Raw genomic sequence first — 24,285 nt, forward strand, 5'->3', positions numbered from 1 at the left:
ATAAGTATATGCTAAATTAATAATTATAAAAATAAGAAATGAGTAAACAACTCTAATAATAAATATACGTTGTAATAATAAATATATTTTGATAACATCATAATAATATATTTTGTAATATATTTGTTTTCAATGTCAAGAAAAAAAAAACTTTTGATTTTAAGTATATGCATAATTATATGTCTCAAAACCTCTTTTCATATAAAAATGTTAATTATAAAAATGATAATCATATTATATATTATATGAAAATATATGTCAAAATTAAAGCGATATATATATATATATATATATATATATATATATATATATATAAAATTAAAATTTAATTTAAAATGTTGAATTATATATTGGAGTAATTGTCTTCTTTATATAAAAATTATCTTTCTACCATTCTCTATAGTTCATATGAGCCTATGGTTTCTGTGTAACCGCTTCAATATCGAAGATTCAATTTATTAGTATACTAATATACTAATAACAGGCATTTAAGGTTATTATGATAAATGTGTTTTTAATTATTTTTATAACCTCAGATGTATTACGAATATAAATTATTCTCCATAGTCCATATAATTCCAAGGTTTCTTTGTGCCACTTCAATATCAAATATTCAATTTATTATTGTACTAATATATTAATAATATACATTTATTCTTATTATGATAAATGTGTTTGTAGTTAGTTTTTTATAACCTATTGAGATTTCTAACAGCTCTTTTGGCAGACAAATTATTCAAAATTCATTAACAGGTAAAATCAGTGTATTTGTAATTATTTTTTTTATAATCTTGGATTTAATTGTATATATATATATATTCTTTTATATTTTCAGATTAAAAATTTTAATATTATTATTATTCATTCTTAATTATAATATCAATGCTGTGAACTTTTTTAATATCATTATGTTATTTTTGAAAGTTATTAAGGAATTCAATTAACACATAATTTTTTATCTATTAATAATATATAAATTCACTATAATTATTTTATTTTATCTCATTTTACTTTAAATATTATTCATTATAATCAAATGTGGATTGTAACGCTATACATTTTAGTAATTATTGTTGATTTTATTGAAATAAATGGTGCTATGTTGATTGTTGTTTTTATGTTGAGAAATTCTAGGATTAAGGGATTCCTTATGAATTTTTAGTTATTTAGGAGGTTTTTCTAGATTGAGGTCTGGTTTAACCATGAGGGAGAAATGTATATAAAATTTCTTTTAAGAATTGAATTTCTTTAGTTCATTCTTAAGAATCCTAGAGAGATAAAATAGAGAATAAGAATTCTGGAATACTAAAACTCTTTCCTCTTCCTCCTCCTCTTCTTCTTCTTAGATTCTCGAGAGTGTAGAGGGTCGTTGTTGATTTGTTGAGCAAAAATTTAGCTTAAAGGGATCAATATCAAAGATTGTTGGCGATGGTTTAGAGTAGTCATCTGCTTTCTCCTACCTCATTTTGGTTTGATTTAGAGGTAATGGAAGTTAAAACTCCATTCTTGTTGATGTATGTTGTCATATGAGTTTGAATTCATTGGTTTTCGTGGTTGTGTTGTGGTTGATTGAGGATTTGTTGATTGCTGAAAATTAATAACATTTGAACAAATTGATGGTTGCATGTTATTTTTGTTGATGGAAATAAGAAGATTGGGATATGTAGTGCTTGTTCATGCTTTTGCATGCTTGGTATCTTTTGATTTTCAGGTGGATTAAGAAAATTTCTTGAATTTGCATGGGCAGAATTCACCATCATGTCGAGCATGCCTTCATGGCGCTAGGCATGTCTCCAATATAATCAGGGGCCCTCTATCTTACTAGCGTTGAGCTTAAGATTGGTGGCATCAGACATTAAGTTGAAAGACGCCAAACGTGAGGTGAGAAAAGAGAATCATCTATGTGTGGATTGACATTAGGCAATAATGGAGTGATGTAAGAGTGAGTCAATCATATGCTATTTGCTTCAAATGGGGTTGAGTGTGGGCCTTGCCACGTCAGGTGTGAGAATTCAAGGGTTCCCCACCTCATCTACGTTATCCATGAGGTGAATGACATCCCATGTGGACAAGGAAGAGAGCTCCATGTCTTAATTGTGCCAAACATGGACTTTATTTTAACACTTTTGTTTGAATGATTTAGTGGTGAACATGAATAAGTTAGTTGAATTTATTACATGTCATGTGATATTTAAGTTGTGTTATATATGTTGTATGTTGATGTACGATATTGAGTCTTTATACATTGATCTAAGATAATGTATATAAATGACTAAAGGGTTAAAAGTTGAGTTGAGTTGTATGTAGTTCAATTGAGTAACTGTGTTGAGAATGCTTAATGCATGAAGTTGTTTTGTGTTAATTGACTTGGGACTAGAGGAAAGGTTGTTTTTAAAATTGCATATCCCATTGTGAGAATATTATGTTATGGTGTTCTAAGAGTCCAATTTGTTGAAACTTCTTCTTAGAAAGTTGACCCTTGAAGTGGATGGTTGAATCTCTTATAGGACCTTAATTGATGTGATATGTGGGTAAGGTCTAGGCATACCGACTACAAGCAACTACTGTTGATCGTATGTGGGCAAGGTCAAGATATATGTATGTAAAATAACTAAATTAGAGTAAAGTACAAGATCAAAGGTTAAAATATCTAACTAAGTACTAGAAGGACATTGTATTTGGAGGATATTCAGTGGACTAATTTCATAGGTGACTTAGTTATGCTAGCTAATATTGTGGTTAGAGGTGTCAAACGGGTCAAACTGGCTTGGCCAAGCCTCACTTACAAGGGCCAAATGTTATTTTAGGCTAAATTGGGCTAACCTGTATTTTTTTTGGATTGCCATTTCATGGCCCAATTTGACCTATGTTTGGCCATTAGGCCAAAATTGGTCTAATTTAAAAAATACATTTACAAAAAATAAATTTTTTTTTACAATGAAAAAAAAATAAAAATTATAACATTATTAGAAGGATTAGTAATAATAATAGGCTCTCTCTTTGTGTTATGTAGAGTTTTCATTGTATCTAAATTATCCTCCATACTATAAAAAATGTCATCAACATTCATGACTGTAATATTCAAAATTAAACAAGTTTACTCATTTAGCTTATAACTCTCACAATGAATTATAAACAACAGCAAACTAACATAATTCTTGGTTTAATTCACAAGTAATAATAAGTCAAAATTCAATTCACAATTCTTAGTCCACATAACATAAGCCTTAAAAAAAACAATACACTTGGTATTTGGTAAGAGTTGGAATCAGGGGCAACACCAACAACAAGCAATAAAGCAATAGATGATAGCTAAAATAAGCTAGAAAAAATGTCACAACTAAAAAAAAGACTTATTAGATGGTAAATACATTTGAATAGTTGAGTAGAAAAAAAATCATATCATAAAGAGAAAGAAGATTTCTTATAGAGTGAAGTGGTATCCTATAATTCCGTGGTCTAAGTGGTGACAGTGATTCGTTATCGTCGCTCTGTGAGCACAGGTGCAAGCATAACTGTGTCTTCATTTTCTTCAACAAATTAACAGAAAAAAAATGATGAGTCACGAGGTCAAGCCATCAAGGAGGCAATGAGATTATGGAAGCGGTGAAACTCTTGCAGTGATTAATCTTAACTCTAAACTTGTAAATACAAGCAAATACAAAAAAAATGAAAGACTATTAGTATCGTAGAATTATTATATTTTATTGTATTATTTTATAACACATTACATATTTATGTTAATTTAAATTATTTCAATTATTAGTTTAATGGGTCAGCCTGACTTGAGGCCATTTGGCCTATTAGGCTTAATGAGCTAGACCAAAATGACCTATTCTATTTATGCCATCCTTTTTGATGTCCAACTTGACCTTATTTTGGGGTTGGTTAGGCTAACTCATCGGGGTGGGCCCAAATTGACAACCTTGGTCGTGGTAGACTCACAACTAAGTTGTTCTATCCTGATAAGAATATTAGACCTCTTAATTTGAGTTGTGAAATTTGAGAAACCATGTTGTTGTGCATTTTATCCAAATTGGTTGTTGATCCAGTTAGATTGAAAACATCATGTTGTTGGTTCGGTAGGATTAAGTTACTTAAATTGTTCACCTTTGTTGTAGGAGATCTCCGTAATTGAGATGCGCGACGATAATATAATTGATTAGTTGTGCATATGTGATTGAGTTGTTATGTTGTGTGATGCATGTCATGTGTGGTGTTGTTTGAGTTGAATAATAAGTTGAGCATAAAATGTGTTGATGTTTATGTTTATTCATATGTTATCTGAATAAAGTTTCATTATTGTATTGTGTTGACTAATTTAAGGATACTAGAAACAAAATAAGTTCCTTGGGTCGGTATGGTAGTAGTTTTAAACTCTATGTTGATTATGATAATTTTTTTGAACTCTAACTTACCCTTTTATGTTTTCATGTGATTGAATTGTGATGGTCATACTTGTTACGAGAGCATAATAAAGATAGGTATGAGAAAGAGTACACTTGAAGTCATGTTGGCAGATGACTATATAGATGTTCTTTTTGTGCTACTCTCACATAGTTGGTCTGTAGATATTGTTTGAACGAAAATTAATAATTTTCATACTTAGTATTGGACTACTATATGTATGTATGTGTGTGTCTAAGTACTTTGTGTATGTTAATCCTAAGTAGTAGATTTATGTCTCCACTACTGGTAATTAAACCATTAAGTATAAGGATTATGATAGGTCGTTATATGAATTGTCATTTTATTTTAATTATAATACTAATACGAAATATTTATAGTTAGAAGCAATGACAATTTTTTGTTGAAAATTGTACACACATAAAAGTGAGTATTTTTCTCTCAACATAATCTATTTTATATGCAATGTCAACATTTGAATCTTAAACAACTTGATAATGGAACACAAAGCACTAAAATTTATGTCAAGTGCCAACCAAATGTTGATTGTGAGTTATCATATTTTGATACTTATTTTTTGATAAATTAAATAATGATATCATTTTTTTTGTTATAACGAGTAAAGAAAATTACAAAGGCGCAATACGAATTGAATCTAATTTCTCCTACTTCTAGTTACTCCAATCTCATTTCCTTTAACCACTAAACTAACTCTAATGATCTCTAACATCAGGTAAATATATCAACCAATTTATTTTTTGGGATTAAGTTCTAAATATAAAGTGCATTTAAAGTGCTTTTCATTATATTTTAATATTAGTAAATGTTAATTTAATACATCTGAGTAATTAATTTATACAAAATATAAATTATCCGTGAAATAAGTTTTAAAATAACTAGTTTAAAAAATTAAATGTAAGAATTAGTATAATATTTAATGTTACTATTAATGTATTTATACATCTAACTTTTTTCTTTTTCTTTTTTTTGATATATATATATATATATATATATATATATATATATATATATATATATATATATGCATATAGGCATCAAATTTTATAATTGTTGCTTTTATTCAATAATATATAATATATTTATTTATATTTCGATGGAGAATCAACTATTAAATGAATTTATTTTTAAATTTTACATTTAATAAATATATTCTATTTAATAAATACAATATTCATTACTATTTAAATATAGTTAATTATTTATTTATGAAAACATTAATAACATTAAGTATTACATTAATATCTATATAATAAATATTATTAATGCATGTAATTTACTTCTTTTAAATTATAATTAAGAACAATAAATTTTAATAAATCTAAATTTAGGATTTGATAAATGGCTAATGGTAACGCAAGTCTAATTTACACATATATGGATATTATTGAAAAATAAAGGTTAAATTGTAATTTTAGTCTCTTTTAGTCAATTTGTAATTTTGATCTCTTTAATTTAAAAATGTATCCATTTAGTTTTCTTATTTTTTAAAATACAAAATTTTGGTCTATCAATTTGATGTTTGTTCCTTAAATTTTGACATTTTTTGTTTACTTATCACCATTGAAATAACATAATATTTAGTTATGTGACATATATGAATAACATTTAAAAAAATAAAATATCTTTGTTTATATTTATTTTTAATGAGTTATTGATATTTATTTTATTAATATATTTTTTTTGTATTTTTTTTAATATTATGTTAATAGATGTCACATCACTCAAGTATATCTAAATGTTAAAACTTAATGATTAATGAAAATCAATTTGACAAGGAAACTAAAATTTTATATTTTTAAATTATTAAAAAATATAGACTAAATTGCAATTTCAATTCCCTCTAAATTGCAATTATTGACCAAAACTTAATTATATTATTGAAAAATATAGGCTAAATTGCAACTTCAGTCTCCTCTAGTTTTGTCAGTTTGTAATTTCAGCCTCTCTAATTCAAAATAGAGACATTTAGTTCCCTTATTTTTAAAATACGAAATTTTGATCATGTTGTTAATTTGATGTTTGTTGATCCTTAAGTTTTGAACTTTTTTATTGGCTTGTCACTACTTAAATAACATGTTATTTAGTTATGTGACATGTATGAATAAAATAAAAATATATAAAATATCTTCATTTATATTTATTTTAATGAGTAATTGATATTTATTTTATTAATAATTTTTATTTATATGTTTTTATAGTTTTTTATTTAAAATATTATATTAATAAATATCACTATATGTAAATATTAAAACTTAATGATTAATGAAAATTAAATCAACAAAATGACCAAAATTATGTATTTTTAAAATTAAAAAAATTAAATATTTCTATATTAAAATAAAAAATCAAAATCGCTAACAAAAATAGAGAATCACAAATGTAATTTAGTGAAAAATATAATTTATTGTTTGTTTGGTTATATAATATTATAAATTTTATTCACTACTAAAATATATATTTGTAACTTTGGTCGTTTATGTAAAAAAAATAAAATTGGTCCTTAATATATTATTAACTTTAATTCTATATTAAAATTAACTATATACACTAATTTATACGTACTATTTATTAATATTAATTTTAATATTAGTATTTTATATAATATTAAATTTAACATTTTACAAAATAATAATTAAATCATAATTAAATTTTCTATGATTTTATAATAAACAATGATTACTGTAAATCAAACATAAATGTATCAATATTGATCATGCCAATTTAAATATAAAACCTGAAATTTTTTCATTTAAATATTTTTTTATTAATTTTTTATTCTTTAAATTTAACATTCTATAATAATTATATTAAAATTTGACATTTATCATGTTACATTATATTGTTACTGCATATCAGTCATGTAATCACTATAACAAAATTGTCATATAGTGACATACACTCTATAATGACATTATACATAATTAAAAATTACTTTTACCTATACAATAACTACAATATATGTTGGTATATTATTAAAAAATGTGAGTATAGACTATAGTGACACATAAAATATGTTGTTAAATTTCATTCAAAATCAACACTAAAATTGTGTGTAACTATATGTCAAATAGACATATAACTACATATATTATACTTATAATGACACTTTTTTTATGTCACTATATGTAACATTTCTTGTAGTAAATTCATAATAAATATTTTAGTAATATAATTAATTCAAATTTAATTTAATTTTGTATTAACTTAAAAATCATAAAAAAAACCTCTTAAACTATAAAATATCACAGATCCTCAATTCATGGATCTCTTCGTCAGCGAAAAGGATTGTATGTTTTTTCTTTCTCTTTGAAATATTTTGAAGATTAAATTGACGCTTACTGAAATAATTATTTTTAGTTCATAAAAAAATACATATTTGAATAGGTAAAATAATTATAATAATACAATTTCAGTTAACTAATAATTTTATTATTTGAATATTTATGTGATTATAATAATTGTTATCAACATTATCACAAAAATATTTTTTAATGACAATTTTATGATGAAGAAAATATAATTATTATTAAATCAATTATAAACTATTTGATTTTGTGGCTAATAAATATTATTCGTTATAGTTTATTATTTATAAATCATTATTTTATATATCTAATTAATTTAATTAATTTTTTTTAACAATTTAGTGAACCTTAACCAATATTCATACATGAGTCGTTATTTAATTATTGGTAAAAAAAAATGACCATTTATATGGTTCTTAAAAAATAAAATGACTTATAAAAAGTTAATTATAGTGTAATGCACTTTTCATTTAAAAAAGAATTAACTTATATTCTTTCTTTCAAATATAAGGGTACGCGCACACGCGCGTGCGCGCACATATATATATATATATATATATCATAAATTAAAAAAAAAAACTCAAATGCACTAATTTTAGAGAAATTAAAACAACCAAAATATGCATGAAACTTGTATATAAATCTCAGAACAAAGAAATTAAGAGACAATTAAAAATAAGAAATCCTAATCATTGAAAAGGGTATATGCAAGTTGGTTGTATATATTTAATTAAATGCATTTGATGAGATAACAGTTTCCACCCTGAATGAAAATATGTTGAAGAATTTTTTTTTTCTCTTTGTTTGGAATTATGTTGGTTGTGTCATATAACAATATATTAATTATATTTCTACCAAATCTCACTTTTCATGCATATGATTAAGAATTGAATCCATGTTTAGGTAAATAACTTAATTGTTTTAATATATAAGAAAGAAAATGTTACACGAAAAGTAGAACTAGAAATGAACTAAAAATCAACACAAACAAGAGAAAATTTTATGGATCTCTTGGTTGTTAACCAAAATAAAATAAGACAAATAATATTATTTTATAAACATTATATTTTATTTGTATTCATCATTATGTTTTTATTGTAGTTTATAATTTCAAATATGCACATTTTTTTATTTATAATTTGTTAATTTTCTTTTTAATGATAGAAACACATTTTTAAGAAAAAACTGATAATTATAATATAAAAAAATTGTGCCACTAATATCGGTATAGTAATGAAGATGTTAAAATAATATATATAAAATTCTAGATTTGAATACTATTTTCATCATTGTAATTCTTATATATCAAATAAAATACTAAGAATGCATAACATTTATATGCAAAAAAATTATCATTGATTTCTTTTTATTATCAAAATTAGTTATGGATATATATATAAGTTATATATTAATATGGGTGTGTAACCAAAAAATATACTGATATAGATATATTTATAAATATAATATTTTAAAATAAATATTTATATAAATTAACCTGATATATTAATATTAATAATTGTGATTAGTAGTGTTAAAACATTCTATGTCTCTATATTTGTTTAAAAGTGTTTAACAACTATCATTGTTTGTTAAATTAATTGATATTGTACCTAATTCTTAAATCTCAAGATTTCGAGTTTAAATCTTGAGTTTATAAAAATAATTAATTTTTAATATTATTTTTTATTATCTAAAAATTAAAGAATAAAACATTTAAAAATTATGTATATAAAAATAATGAATTACTCTTATATATAGATATAGATAATATATTTTTAAGAAATGTTTATATACATAATTATTTATATATGAACATATCAATTTTAAATATGTAATAATATAAAATTTATAAATTGTAAGCTCAATATTCATATAAAGCATGGATTATTTGGTTCAAGATTAAATACGATGTATACATCTCTTTATGTATAAACCTTATACATGTGTGTTTTACACAAATACTTATGGTGTGTTTGGATGAGAAATTTATATAGGGTAATTTATTTATTTGAAGAATTTCAAATTCCTTGAGGTGAAATGCTTTGTTTGGATGAGGAATTTATAAAGAATTTGAAATCCAAGCATTTGTAAATTTCCTTAAAATAGTAGAATTTCAAATTCTCTAAAAAATGGGAGAATTTGAAATTTCTCATATTTGTTTTTCTTATTTCACCAATATATTTTATCTTATCTCTTCATTCTTTTAATTATTGGATATTTAAAAATATTTTTAAAATTATTAAATATTATCTTATATTAATTTTTAAAATTATTAAATATTATCTAATATTAATTTTTAAAATTATTAAATATTTAAAAATAGATTAATATTTATTTTTATAAAATTTAATTTAAAAATCTCAACATATAAATATATTTTTAAAATCAATTTTACTATGATGGAATCAAATTATCATATTCAACCTAACAATTTAAAATTTAAGAAATTTGAATTGACTCATCCAAACAAAATATTTTAAAAATGATAGAAATTGAAATGAAAGTAATTCAAATACCAAGAATTTAAAATTCCTTGAATTTGTAAAATTCTTCATCCAAACAGACTATTAAGGTATCATCTAAAATGTTCCACGAAAGTTAACTAATATAGGTTAGTGACTAGACTAACATGATATTTTTTATATTAACTTTTGTTTTTAGTAAAAGTATGAAAAATTATAAAAATAATTATAATGATAATCAAATTTAAACTTACTCTCAATCACTAACCTAACTCTAGTGATATTTTTTTATTGACGAATAAATTTTTTATTTAAGTTGAAGAATAAAGTTCAATTTTAATTTTGTAAATATTAGAGTTGTGGAAAGAAACTGAATAAATACAAAAGAGTTTCATTATGTTTGATAACTTGTTTATATAGTTTCTACAAAATACAAAATCTTATTTAGTTATCTGATCTGTTGTATCATAATGTTTCTTTAATTTGTGATTAGAGTTCATTCTCTATTTTTTTAGAGGAAAACACAAAACAAATTAATGAAGCATTTATTGTGTTTCATCAGCCAAAAGCTAGATAGATTCATGGGAATTGTTTTGTTTTTTGTATGTCTTTACAATTCTGGGAATTGTTTTCCCATCTTTCTTTCTAGATTGAAGTCATGGGAGGGAGTGCTGGAGTGGAAAGAGATCCATGCTTCCAGCAATACCTAATGTGGTGGGGAATGGATGTTTGCTCCGATATTTTGTACATGACAAATTTTTAGGAATTGTTCGGTGCTATTATTATGGTACGATATATATAACTTTTTTTTTTCCTCATTTCTTAAATGGTTATTTACTGCTTGTGAAAAAATGGTTAATTACTCATTCACTATAACATAATACTCATTCTGATTTTCTATTATATAGACACTAATCTAAAACGTGAAAGTTTTTTTTCCCCCAAAAAAATCTTAATAGAGCCTTAAAAATAATTCGCATTCTTAAATAACATACCTTAACTTACCCGGTATTTTTAATTTAAAATGATTATATATATATATAGATATTTGTTAGGTATAATTACTATTTGGCACATGAAACTACCAATCAGAACTCGAATCCCAAACGTAAATGTCAATGGAAACTAGTTTTTTTTTTTTTTTTTTTATTATCTTCAACGAAAATGATTTCTTGACGACCTAAATATTCTCCTCACAACGGTGGATGAATCTAAATTCTAAATCATGTTTCCACACCCCCAACCCACTGCACGTAATCATTTTGTTCAAATTCAGCTGGTTTTCAGTGCAGCATCATTTATCAGGAGCTCCCGTCATCCCTTTTTATTTTTTATTTTTATAATATATCCCTTCTAGCAATTCTATCTTAGTCACAAAATCTAAAAACAATATAAATAAACAAGCCATAGAATTAACTTTTAAGAAGAAGAAAATTGTAAAATTTTTAAATAAATTACAGAGATAAAAAAAAATAAGAAAAGTGGATAGTAGCACAAAGATTTGATTTTACATTATTGGCAATTGAGAGGGGAAGTTTTGTCGTGTTGTGGGCTTCTTTTCTTTCTAGTTCATTCAGTTTCTACCCTTGCTTTGGCACTCATCATTTCCACCATCTCTTTAGTTACATTACAAAATAAATAATAAAAACAAGTAGAACTAAAATTGTGGCCGCTACTTTTGGGTTTTTTTTCCTCTTCTCCTACATTAGGGTCCGATCCAATCCCGTTCTTACAAACTGTTCCAACCGTCACCGTTGGATACTCCTCTCCCTCGCAATCTCCACCGTCCGTTCAGGCACCCTCCCACTATGTCTTCCTCTCACCCTCTTTCTCCAACCCTCCCGGTTCGGCGGTTCGGTCCCGATCCGATTGGCTCGTCTTGCGTGCGAAATTTCTCCTCTTGAACCCAACCCTCTCCTCACACCTTCATCGTTCCTCGCGCTCCCAAATTCGAATCTTCTCCTTTGGCGGCGCCGCTTTCCACACGTGTCACTCAACTCCTCTGCGGTTTTTTTTTCTTACAAATTTTTTTTTCCGATCCGCGCCGCTGAGAATTTGAGATCTCCGGAGCGGTTATGGAGGATCGGGACGCGAGGCGGATGACGACGAGGTTGTCGGATGTGGTGCTGGACTGCGTGATGCCGTACATCCATGACCCGAAGGACCGGGACGCGGTGTCGCAGGTGTGCCACCGGTGGTACGAGCTCGACTCGCTCACGCGGAAGCACGTGACTATCGCGCTCTGCTACACCACCACGCCGGACCGGCTCCGGCGGCGGTTCCCGCACCTGGAGTCGCTGAAGCTCAAGGGGAAGCCCCGGGCAGCGATGTTCAACCTCATACCGGAGGACTGGGGAGGATTCGTGACGCCGTGGGTGAGAGAGATCTCTCGGTACTTCGATTGCTTGAAGTCGCTCCACTTTCGCCGCATGATTGTGACGGATTCCGATCTTCAGCACCTGGCTAGTTCGCGCGGTCATGTGCTTCAGGCTCTTAAGCTCGATAAGTGCTCTGGATTCTCCACCGATGGACTTTACTATATCGGTCGCTTTTGCAGGTAATTTTACTTTTACGTTACGGTGTTTTATGATTATGGCTGGAATTTTGAATTTCGTTTTTTCTTATTGTGTTATTGTCGCTGGTTGAATGATTCTGAAAATCGCCATGGCTCCCACCTGTGTTTGATGCTTGAGAGTTTGTGTTTCATTTAATGTTTGCAGATTTTGTATCGTGCTCTTCTTGTTAACCAAAAAGAAAAAACTTATTTGAACTTAGACTAACATTTAACTTTATGGGTCCTGCTAACATTAAATCCTATTTACTATATAGTCCTATTTCATTAAGTTTGACGGGTTTATACAAATAATAAAAATGAATAAATAGTATATAGATGCACAGTATAAAACTATAAATACTATTCTCATCCAATTATAGTTGCTATGTACAGTAAGCTCGTTAATTTTTACTACTATAACTATTTTTAGTTGTCAGATTTCTAATTAGTTGATATTTACATGCATGGAAATTTAACTCTAATAAAACTCTTTTTAACATATTTTTAGAAACCCTGTATTTAAACTTGCGAACAAAGAATAAGAATAATTGCTTAGTTAAGCAGTTTTCTAAAATGGGCGATGTTTTAATTCGTATGGCCAGGGTTTTAATGGGTGATACCATGTGTTTTCAACCTTTCTAATTATTTTTTGATATTACAGGTTTCTGTGAGATGATATTTCAGTTTTTGTTTTATGATTATCAATGCTTCATTTGTAATGTCTCGCCAGGTGAATTAATTAGTTTTGCAAATCACTTGTTCTGATACAGTTATTGATGAGTTGGTCTAAAACATGATGGAATTCCTATAAAAAAAAATGAAATTCCTTTAACTCTTGAATAAAATTACGTTGGTCAGTTCCTTACAACCTTTGAGAATCATAATCGCGAAATCCTGTGAATCTTTAACTGCAATATTGCATAATAAATTTAAACTTATGTTCTTCCTTCCGTTCTTCCTTTTGTTATGGACATAACTAAACACAATCCTCTACTTTAAGCTTAGTTTAGAAAAGTAAAATATACCCTATAGGTTATCCTTTTATCCTTTCTTATTCTCTCGAAATTTTGGAAACTTTCTTGTATATTTTGAGTTGGTCATCTCTATTTATTTATTTATTTGTTTGGACTTTTATGTCACGATTCAAATCTATGGTAGTAAGTGTCTAGTCGATGAGAGAATTTATCAACTGCTTCATTTAAATTTTAATGTATTCAACCTCTAATCTCTAGAGAATGAAAGGTGCTCTTCACATCTGATTATATATTGTAATATGTAATTGTATTTGCAACTGGTTTATTAGTGCCAAATTCTTCCCTCATTTTCTAAGTTAGTCTATTCCTAGTCTATGCCCTATTGCACTATTTAATAATAAATTACATTATTTAGGATATGATGCTCTTTTATTTTGATTACTTTTTTTTTTCTTTCTTTCGGTTAAATATGTTTTGCCCCTCCAAAAATTGAGTCTATTTGATTTTAGTCCTTAAAAAAAGTTTCTTTGATTTTAGTTCTCCAAATTTATATAATGTCTATTTTTAATTCTTTTTTAAACATTGTTAACTTTTATTGTTAAAATATGTTACATAAGTATCTAAACCACCTTAAATTTTATTGATATGAATTTTTTTTTTAATTTAAACTATTAATTATTTTAGGGTTTAGTTAAGTTTTAGGATAAACACTAATTTTACACTCACAACTTTTCACTATTCGCTCTCGGACACAAATATGGAGGGTTTGGTAATTCCTTTTCTACATGAACAAAGAGTCTTCCATTAAACTCTGATAAAATCTTCTCACAAATTCAAAGTCAAGTTTTTTTCTCCTCCACTGTCATTATTGTGTTCATAAACGTTCATAAACGTTCAGTCTCACGTCTTCGTCGATAAACCCCGAAGTTTCAAATTCTCAATTTTCGGCAACACAATTTCACCCTAAATGGCTCTCAAAATCCTCAACACGCAAATTACGCTAAACAATACTCATTCTTCTTTCTCTCTGAGCTTCAAGGTGCTGCCTTTTAGAAATGAAAGACCCTTGGCTTCCTTAACTTAATCATAAAATAATTAATATTTTAAATTAAAAAGTTCCATGTCAACAAAAATTAATAATGTTTAAAAAAAGATTAAAAATAAGTATTATATAAATTTGGAGGACTGAAACTAAATAGAGTAAATTTTTAGAGGATTAAAAACATATTTAACTTTTTTTTTTCGTGGTGCTTTATTTTAGAGAAATATTATATTGTACTATATGTTAATACCTTTTCTTTATATACATAAAGTTTTCCTATTAATACTATGGTTTTGTTAAGTGTTCATATTAAGAATATAAAAGAAAAAATATTTTACTGAGAAATAAAGGAAATTAATGGTTTTTATTATTTATAACATAATAAATGTTTTTTGGTTATACTTTTGGTTCATGAACTTTACCTTTTAATTCCTGTAATCAAAAACAAATATTTTATTTTAGTTTCTATACATATGATTTTTGTTTCTTTTTAAGTCCTTATAGTAATAGAACACAAGGACTAAAAGTAAACAAAAATGATTTGTAAAGGACTAAAATGAAATATTTCAACTATAGAAACTACAAATGTAAAATTTGATAATTAAATCATATTTTCTTTATAAATACAAAATTTTCACCTTTTTATCTTTATAAAAATGGAGTATTAAATAAAATATGAATACATTCAATATATTGAAAATGTAGTTTTGTTAATTATAACTCTAGAGAGCAATAATTAAGGAATCAATAAAATATTATTTTTAACTGGAAACCACTGAAGTAATGTATTAGTAACAAATTTTAATACTATTTAATTAAAAAATTCTGCATAATTCTTTAGGTATTGTTTTTGGATTAATGATTAGCAAAATCATTGAGAATATAAACATATTTAATACATTTTTCATGTAATAGACTGTAAGATAAGTAAGAAAGTGTTATAAAGAAGATTTAAAGAATTTCTTACCGTTAGATTTAAAGCGCGTTCAATGCACTTATGTTTTATCCATTAGTTCTCAGTCATTCAAATTAAGGGTATTTTTTAAAGAGGGAGGGGGGCGCCTGGGGCTAGACAGAGATTTTTAAGGTGTCTCATTGCCTCTTGGAAGCAGGAACTTTGCCTGCCTGCTATATGAATTAGTTCGCCTCTGACCGTGAAATTTTCTTTTTGGCAGGAATTTAAGAATCTTATTTTTAGAGGAAAGTTCACTAGTGGAGAATGATGGTGACTGGCTCCATGAGCTTGCTTTGAATAATACAGTTCTTGAGACACTGAATTTTTACTTGACGGATATTGCCAATATTAGAATCCAAGACCTTGAACTTATTGCTAGAAATTGCCCCAACTTAGTCTCTGTGAAAATTACTGATTGTGAAATATTGGATCTGGTGAACTTCTTTGGACATGCGTCTGCTCTAGAAGAATTTTGTGGTGGTTCCTACAATGAGGAATTGGAGTACAATGCTATACCATTACCAGAAAAATTAAGTCGTTTGGGTTTGACATATATTACAAAGAATAAAATGCCCATAGTGGTCCCTTATGCAGCTTTGCTTAAAAAGTTGGATCTTCTCTATGCAATGCTGGATACAGAGGACCATTGTATGTTAATCCAAAGGTGCCCCAACTTGGAAGTCCTTGAGGTAAGTTTCCAGAACTTTTCATCATCATATTTGTTCGCTCTTCAAATTCTTGCGATGACTGTTGTGGTTGTCTCAATTTCTTTTGATCTAGCCTTCCACATTCATCTACCTCTGTATTTGTATAAATGCTTGCTCTAAGTGAGCTCCACAAGCCCAAACGCTTTACATATAGATCAAAATACATAAGAAATGTAAAAATTATAAAATCAATGAAATGGATGTGGTCCATATGGATATTAAGTTTGGGATAATAGGTTATATTGAATTACTAAAACAACATTGGGAATATTGATAATAAACTAACAACGGTTCCTCGTTGGCAGTCAAGGAACGTAATTGGAGACAGAGGATTAGAAGTGCTTGCTCGCTGTTGTAGGAGGCTTAAAAGGCTTCGTATTGAACGAGGTGATGATGATCAAGGGATGGAGGATGAAGAAGGTGTTGTTTCGCAGAGAGGACTAATTGCTTTGTCACATGGCTGTCCAGAACTTGAATACTTAGCCGTTTATGTATCCGACATTACGAATGCATCTCTAGAACACATTGGTGCTCACTTGAAAAAACTCTCTGATTTTCGCCTTGTCTTGCTTGACCGTGAAGAGAAAATAACTGATTTGCCACTTGACAACGGAGTGAGGGCTTTGCTGAGGGGCTGTGACAAGCTCAGAAGATTTGCTCTGTATCTCAGACCTGGGGGCTTGACTGATGTGGGGCTCGGTTACATAGGGCAATACAGCCCAAACGTGAGATGGATGCTTCTTGGTTATGTGGGGGAGACTGATGCAGGGCTTTTGGAATTCTCTAAAGGCTGCCCCAGTCTTCAGAAACTTGAAATGCGAGGATGTTCCTTTTTCAGTGAGTATGCACTAGCTGTTGCTGCAACTCGATTGACTTCTCTCAGGTATCTATGGGTTCAGGGGTATGGTGCATCTCCGTCTGGGCGTGATCTTTTGGCAATGGCTCGCCCCTATTGGAACATTGAGTTGATTCCTTCTAGACGCGTGGTTGTAAACAATCAGCAGGAAGAGCCTGTAGTTGTTGAGCATCCAGCTCATATTCTTGCATATTACTCCCTTGCTGGCCCAAGAACAGATTTTCCAGATACTGTTATACCTCTGGATCCTGCAAACTATGTTGACGCGTGAGGCTGTACATACCATTTTTTTTTCTTTTTCTTTCCAAGTTTTCCCCTTTCAAATCTTGTTTGTAAGTGGTTGCAGTGTTTTAGTTTAGAGGGTTTTAAATTAGCTGCAATTTCTAGACAATAGTCATGTAATAAGCTCGTGTTCTTTGCTTCCTAATTCCTATCAACTCTTGCAGCAGGTAGTTCTCTTTCGACTGAAGATGCTCAATTTTGTGAATATAAAGCATGGATTGTTTCAATTTGTTTTTTGTCTTTACGTTTATTTTTGTTCCAATTTTGCAAAGTTAGAGATTCATCGGCACTGGGGTTCTGAAATTGTTCTCCCAGTTTCTTCACATATGTTTTGCTTCGCTTGAATCATTCCTCGCCCCTGATTGAGCAACAAATTAAAGTAAAGTACCTAAAACTTAAAAGTAAAAATGTGTACAGGTTTTTAAGGACGAAAGAGTTCAGATTTGCTTCGTGTCGTAGAATCTATGACAAATAAGGATGTTTCTGTTCATCAGATATAATTAAATTAATTTTTTTACACACTGACCGCGTATTTACAGAACTCCAAAATAGGTTATTCTTTTCTAATTAAAATGAAGATGTTCTAGTGAAGGGAGTGAGAATTTAGGTGGACAAATTGAAATAAAATGGGAGCGATAATTTCTTCAAAATTTGGTTGCTCACGTCAATATATACGTCATGTCTTTTCTTGAAATAATAAAATTATCTCTTCCTACCACCACCTTGCAATCAGTGTTGTCACTATTGTGACCACTGCACATCAATACTGTCCACCACCATTGTATGGAGAGAAAAAAAAAAAAAAAACCATTCGAGGATTGAAAAATAAACAGGTGCAGTGCATAGCGCAGTAAATACATTTTAATTGGCTGAATTTTGTAATAAATTAATTCTGATTTTCTACATCTTTTATAAAACTGCAAACAATTCAATTCCGGAATAATGAAATATTTGTTAAACATAATTTTGTTAGTGAATAATTTTTCATTCGATTATTATCTGATATGTGATGTAAAGTATTAGAACGAAATAAAATAAATTATGTTTAAGTTATTGGCTATACATACATAATAATACAAATTGTAAATAAAAAATACAAATACAAATCTATTGCAAAATTTGTTGGTCTTAACAGCACTACAGGCAACAGTTTTAAAATCGACATGATATTACTTTGTTGGATTTTCAAAATAAAAGCGAATGAGAATATACAATCAAGACGTGGAGCAACTGGTAGGAGCTGGTATAATTCAAAAAATGATGTTTACACAAATATAAAATTCTCATACATGTAAATTATTATGATGGTGCTTTAGTCTTGATCTATTCTTTTTCTAAATGATTTATTTGAAAAAATAAGATAAAATGTTAGGATAAAATACACATGTGTGTTTACTCACAAGCACATTACGATCTGTTAATAAAAATAGAAAAACCTGCTGAACAGAAAAGAAACAGTACTTTTGATGAAATGTTATGAGTTGCTCTTAATGTCAACCCTATATCAATCCTCGGTCCCATAGTTTGCACCGAGGAATCTAGTACTCTCGTGTTTTATTGTTTTAACTTTTAAATAAATTTAAAAGAGTGTTAGTATATAATAATAGGTGGAATAATAGAAATTTATTTGTATTTAGAGGAATCTAGTACTCTCGTGTTTTATTGTTTTAATTTTTAAATAAATTTAAAAGAGTGTTAGTATATAATAATAGGTGGAATAATAGAAATTTATTTGTATTTAGAGAGTAGTAGTAGTGGTGGCAATTGTTATTGTTTCAATGAAATTCTAATTTGCTTATTTACAGGCATAGTGTTCCATCTCTAGATGATGGTAGAAATATCTAGAATTTTCTAGACTCTTCAAGTCTCTACACTCTTTTAGTTTTTTTTAGAGACTTATTTATTTTATCTTATGTTTCTAGAATTTTCTTTTTTTTTCCTTATACATCTTATCTTATCTTATATTTCTAGTGTTAAATTATGATGTAAATTCTAGAAAAGGAAAAGAAAAATTCTAGAAACATAAAATAATTTGTATAAGAAAGAAGAAGAAAAATCTAGAAACATAAAGATAAGATATATAAGTCTCTAGAAAAAACTAAAAGAGTGTAGAGACTTGTAGAGTTTAGAAAATTCTAAATAATTACACTATCATCTAGAGATGGAGCACCATGCCTATAAATAAGCAAATTGAGACTTTATTGTAACAACAACAACAACAATTACCACAACTACTACTACTCTCTAAATACAAATAAGTTTCTATTATTCTTCCAACTATTCCCTTGACAACTATCATATACTAACAGTGGTACCAGAGCTACGTTTGGTCATCTACTGGGTGTAGAAAAATCACCCAACTACTTCTAAAATTCCCTTCTATACTTATAAACATTTTTCTTTGATCTATGGTCCCTTTACCAGTTTTACTGGTGAAAATTTTGATCTTTGGAAGCTCAAACTAAAGACATACTTTATCTCACAGAAACTGTGGGATATCGTTCAATCTGGTTATATAAAACCAAATAATACTATCACTCTGTCTAAGGAGGAGCAGAAGAAGTTAGAAGATTGTGACCAAAAGGATGCACAAGCACTGTTTGTTCTTCAACAAGCTGCGGGAGAAACTATCGCTAGAAGGATCATGGATGTCGATACTGCAAAAAAGGCATGGGATATTTTGGAAGAAGAATTTGAAGGCAATGAACAAGTACGCTCCATCAAGCTACACTATCTAAGAAGAGAATTTGAGACCATTAAAATGAAGGAATCCGAGATCATTGAAGAATACTATGGAAGAATAAAAGAAATAGTTAATAAAATGAAATTATATGGAAAAGAAATTAAGGAGAAGAGAGTGGTAGAAAAAATTCTTATCACTCTCACAGAAAAATATGATTCCATTGTAGCTTCCATAGAAACTTCCTCGGATCCATCTTCTCTATCGGTGAATAAATTAATTGGTCTCCTCGGAGCGCACGAAGCAAGATTAAATAGCTGTGTCGATACAAATTCAGTTGAAAATGCATTTCAATTAAAGCTTAAATTACAGTCTAAAAATAGAGAAGATGGAGGAAAGAAAAATGCTGGAGAATATTCTAGAAACAAAGATTCTAGAAATTTCTCTGGAAACAAAAAAGATAAATACCTTTCATGTGGTATTTGCAATAAGCCAGGACATGCAAAAAAATATTTTTGGCATCATGGAAAGCCAATATGTCACTATTGCAATAAACCGGGTCACATGGAAAAGTACTGCCGTAACAAAAATAAACACCAAGCAAATTTTGTCGAAGAGCATAATCAAGAGCAACGTCTGTTCTATGCTAAACAAGAATCTTGTGACAACGGAGATGGAAGCTGGTACTTGGATAGTGGATGCAGCAATCACATGGCCAAGGACCAAAGCATCTTTGTAGACATTGATAGCTCCGTCAAAGTCAAAGTTCGACTGGGAAATGGCACCATGATGGAGTCTTAAGGCAAAGGCATGGTCATGGTGGAGACAAAGAAAGGTACGAGACTCATCAAAGACGTGTTACAAGTTCCAAATCTTAAAGAAAATCTTTTAAGCATTGGCCAAATGATGGAAAATGGGTATTCTCTTCACTTTGAAAGAGATATATGCAAAATTTATGATAGTAAAAGGGTAGAGATTGGCCAAGTAAAAATGGAAAAGAGAAATAGAAACTTTCCTTTAAGCTTCAACTATGGCACTAATCTTGCCATGAAGGTAGAAGTTGATGACTCATGGCTCTGGCATCGGAGATTTGGCCATTTCAATATTCATGCCTTAAAGCTTTTACATCAGAAAAGTATGATGAGGGATCTACCCAACCTAAAGGAAAATAATGAAGCTTGTGAAGGATGCCTTCTCGGAAAGCAACACCGATTGTCGTTCTCGACAAGCAAAGCATGGAGAGCCAAGGACTTGTTGGAGCTAATTCATACAGATGTTTGTGGACCAATGAGGACATCATCACACACCAACAACAGGTATTTCATCCTCTTCATTGATGACTTTTCTAGAATGACGTGGGTCTATTTTCTAAAGACAAAGTCAAAAGTCTTTGAAATATTTAAGAAATTCAAGGCCCTTGTCGAAAAGTAAAGTGGAAAACAAATAAAAGTACTTAGAAGTGATCGTGGCAAGGAGTATACATCTTGTGAGTTTGACAAATTTTGCGAAGATGAAGGCATAGAGCAACAACTTACAGTCGCATATACTCCACAACAAAATGGTGTTTCGAAGAGGAAGAATCGCACAATCATGGAGATGGCGAGATCGATGTTGAAAGAGAAAGGACTGCCAAATACATTCCGGGCTGAAGCAGTCTACACTGCAGTCTACCTACTCAACAGATGTCCTACTAAGGCAGTTCGGGACAAGACTCCAATAGAAGCTTGGAGCGAGAAGAAGCCATCAGCTAAGCACCTAAGGGTCTTTGGATCTATCTGCTACATTCATGTGCCAGATGAAAAAAGGCATAAGTTAGAAGACAAGACCGTACGAGGCATATTCTTGGGATACAACTCACAATCAAAAGGCTACCGAGTCTACAATCTTCAGACAAAAAGGCTAACAATCAGTAGAGATATTGAAGTAGATGAAAATGCTACTTGGAACTAGGAAGAAGAACGAATTGAGAAGAAGACTATATACATGCCCATCAATCAACCAACTACACCAAGTCTGGAAGAAAACAATCAAGACATTGTTATCTCTCCAGAATCTCCAAGAATAGTTCCACAACAAGAAGAATCATCACCTGAGTCTACTCCAAGACGAGTTAGATCACTAGTAGATATATATGAAACCTGCAACTTGGCCATACTTGAACCACGAAGCTTTGAAGAGGCAGCAAACCAAGAAGTATAGGTCAAGGCTATGGAAGAAGAGATTAAAATGATTGAGAAGAATAATACATGGGAGCTCGTAGATTTCCCTCATGGAAAAGATATCATTGGAGTAAAATGGGTATAGAAAACAAAACTTAATCCTAATGGAACTATACAAAAGCACAAAGCAAGATTGGTCGCTAAGGGCTACTCACAACAACCAGGAGTAGACTACAATGAGACATTTGCTCCAGTCACAATCCTAGACACAATAAGAGCTTTAATAGCTCTTGCAGCACATAAAGGATGGAACATCTATCAACTGGATGTCAAGTCTGCATTCCTCAATGGCATACTCGAAGAAGAGATCTATGTGGAGCAACCACCAGGATTTGTGATGAAAGGCCATGAAGGCAAAGTGTTGAGACTGAAGAAAGCTTTATATGGCCTAAAGCAAGCTCCTCGAGCATGGTATAGCAAGATCGACCAGTACTTCACTGATCATGGATTCAGGAGGAGTAAGAGTGAGCCTACACTATACATCAAGACTCAAGGTCAGCATACTCTCTTACTCTCTTTGTATGTAGATGATCTTATTTATACCGGAACCAATACAAATATGATGATGGAGTTTAAAGAAGACATGATGAAGACCTTTGAGATGACTGATCTTGGCTTGATGAGTTACTTCCTTGGTATAAGGTAAATAAGAGAAATGATGGAATATTCATCTCACAAAAGAAATATACAGAAGCTTTACTAAAGAAATTTAATATGTACGGATGCAAACCTGTAAGTACACCGCTAGTGACGAATGAGAAACTACAAAAGGTGGATGGAGCAGCAGAAGCTGATGCATCTCGATATAAGAGTCTAGTTGGAAGTTTACTTTATTTGACAGCTACACGACCAGACATCATGTTCGCTACAAGTCTTCTATCAAGATTCATGCAAAAGCCAAGTCAAATTCACTATGGAACAGGAAAAAGAATATTGAGATATCTACAAGGCACAAGGGAGTTTGATATATGGTATAAAACCATGACAAAATCAAGGATGATTGGCTATATTGACAGTGATTGGGCAGGATCAATAGATGACATGAAGAGTACATTAGGATATGCCTTCTCACTAGGATCTGGATTTTTTTCTTGGGCGTCAAAGAAGCAAGCAACAGTTGCACAATCAACAGCAGAAGCAGAGTATATAGTAGCTACTGAAACTACAAGTCAAGCAATATGGCTACGAAGAATACTAGAAGAAATGAGTGAACAACAAGATGGACCGAATATTATATATTGTGACAAAAGATCAACAATATCAATGGCAAAGAATCCAATTTATCATCAAAGAACGAAACACATAGCCATCAAATATCACTTCATCAGAGAAGTAGAGACAACTAAGCAAATTCAACTTGAATACTGCTCACCAGAAGATCAAGTTGCAGAAATATTTACAAAGGCACTACCAAGGGCAAAGTTTGAACAACTACGGACTATGCTTGGAGTTATCGAAATTTGCATCAAGGAGGAGTGTTAAATTATGATGCAAATTCTAGAAAAGGAAAAGAAAAATCTAGAAACATAAAGATAAGATGTATAAGTTTCTAGAAAAAACTAAAAGAGTGTAGAGACTTGTAGAGTTTAGAAAATTCTAGATAATTCCACTATCATCTAGAGATGGAGCACCATGCCTATAAATAAGCAAATTGGGACTTCATTGTAACAACAACAACAACAATTACCACAACTACTACTACTCTCTAAATATAAATAAGTTTCTATTATTCCTCCAACTATTCCCTTATACTAACATTTAGAATTTTCTTTTTTTTTCTTCTAGAATTTGCATCATAATTTAACAAAAAGAGAATACAAA

General features: G+C 29.5%; 1 protein-coding gene across 1 annotated transcript; it reads left to right on the forward strand.

The window, feature by feature from the left end:
* The first annotated feature begins 11,758 nt into the window (after positions 1-11,758).
* On the forward strand, positions 11,759-17,792 carry LOC109813884 (coronatine-insensitive protein 1). The gene is made up of 3 exons (XM_083063285.1): positions 11,759-12,752; positions 15,941-16,409; positions 16,733-17,792. The coding sequence occupies exons 1-3, from the start codon at positions 12,271-12,273 to the stop codon at positions 17,552-17,554; spliced, it is 1,773 nt and encodes a 590-aa protein (XP_082919411.1). The 5' UTR covers positions 11,759-12,270; the 3' UTR covers positions 17,555-17,792.
* Positions 17,793-24,285: the final 6,493 nt, after the last annotated feature.

This window comes from Cajanus cajan, chromosome 9 (genome assembly GCF_000230855.2).
Source record: "Cajanus cajan strain Asha chromosome 9, NIPB_CcT2T_4, whole genome shotgun sequence".
Classification (NCBI taxonomy): domain Eukaryota; kingdom Viridiplantae; phylum Streptophyta; class Magnoliopsida; order Fabales; family Fabaceae; genus Cajanus; species Cajanus cajan.

Excerpts from the sequence above, each read along its gene's own strand:
- LOC109813884 (XM_083063285.1), top strand. The coding sequence starts at position 12,271 with ATGGAGGATCGGGACGCGAGGCGGATGACGACGAGGTTGTCGGATGTG. Across the intron at positions 12,753-15,940 it reads TATATCGGTCGCTTTTGCAG|GAATTTAAGAATCTTATTTT; the intron begins GTAATTTTACTT and ends TCTTTTTGGCAG. Across the intron at positions 16,410-16,732 it reads CCAACTTGGAAGTCCTTGAG|TCAAGGAACGTAATTGGAGA; the intron begins GTAAGTTTCCAG and ends CCTCGTTGGCAG.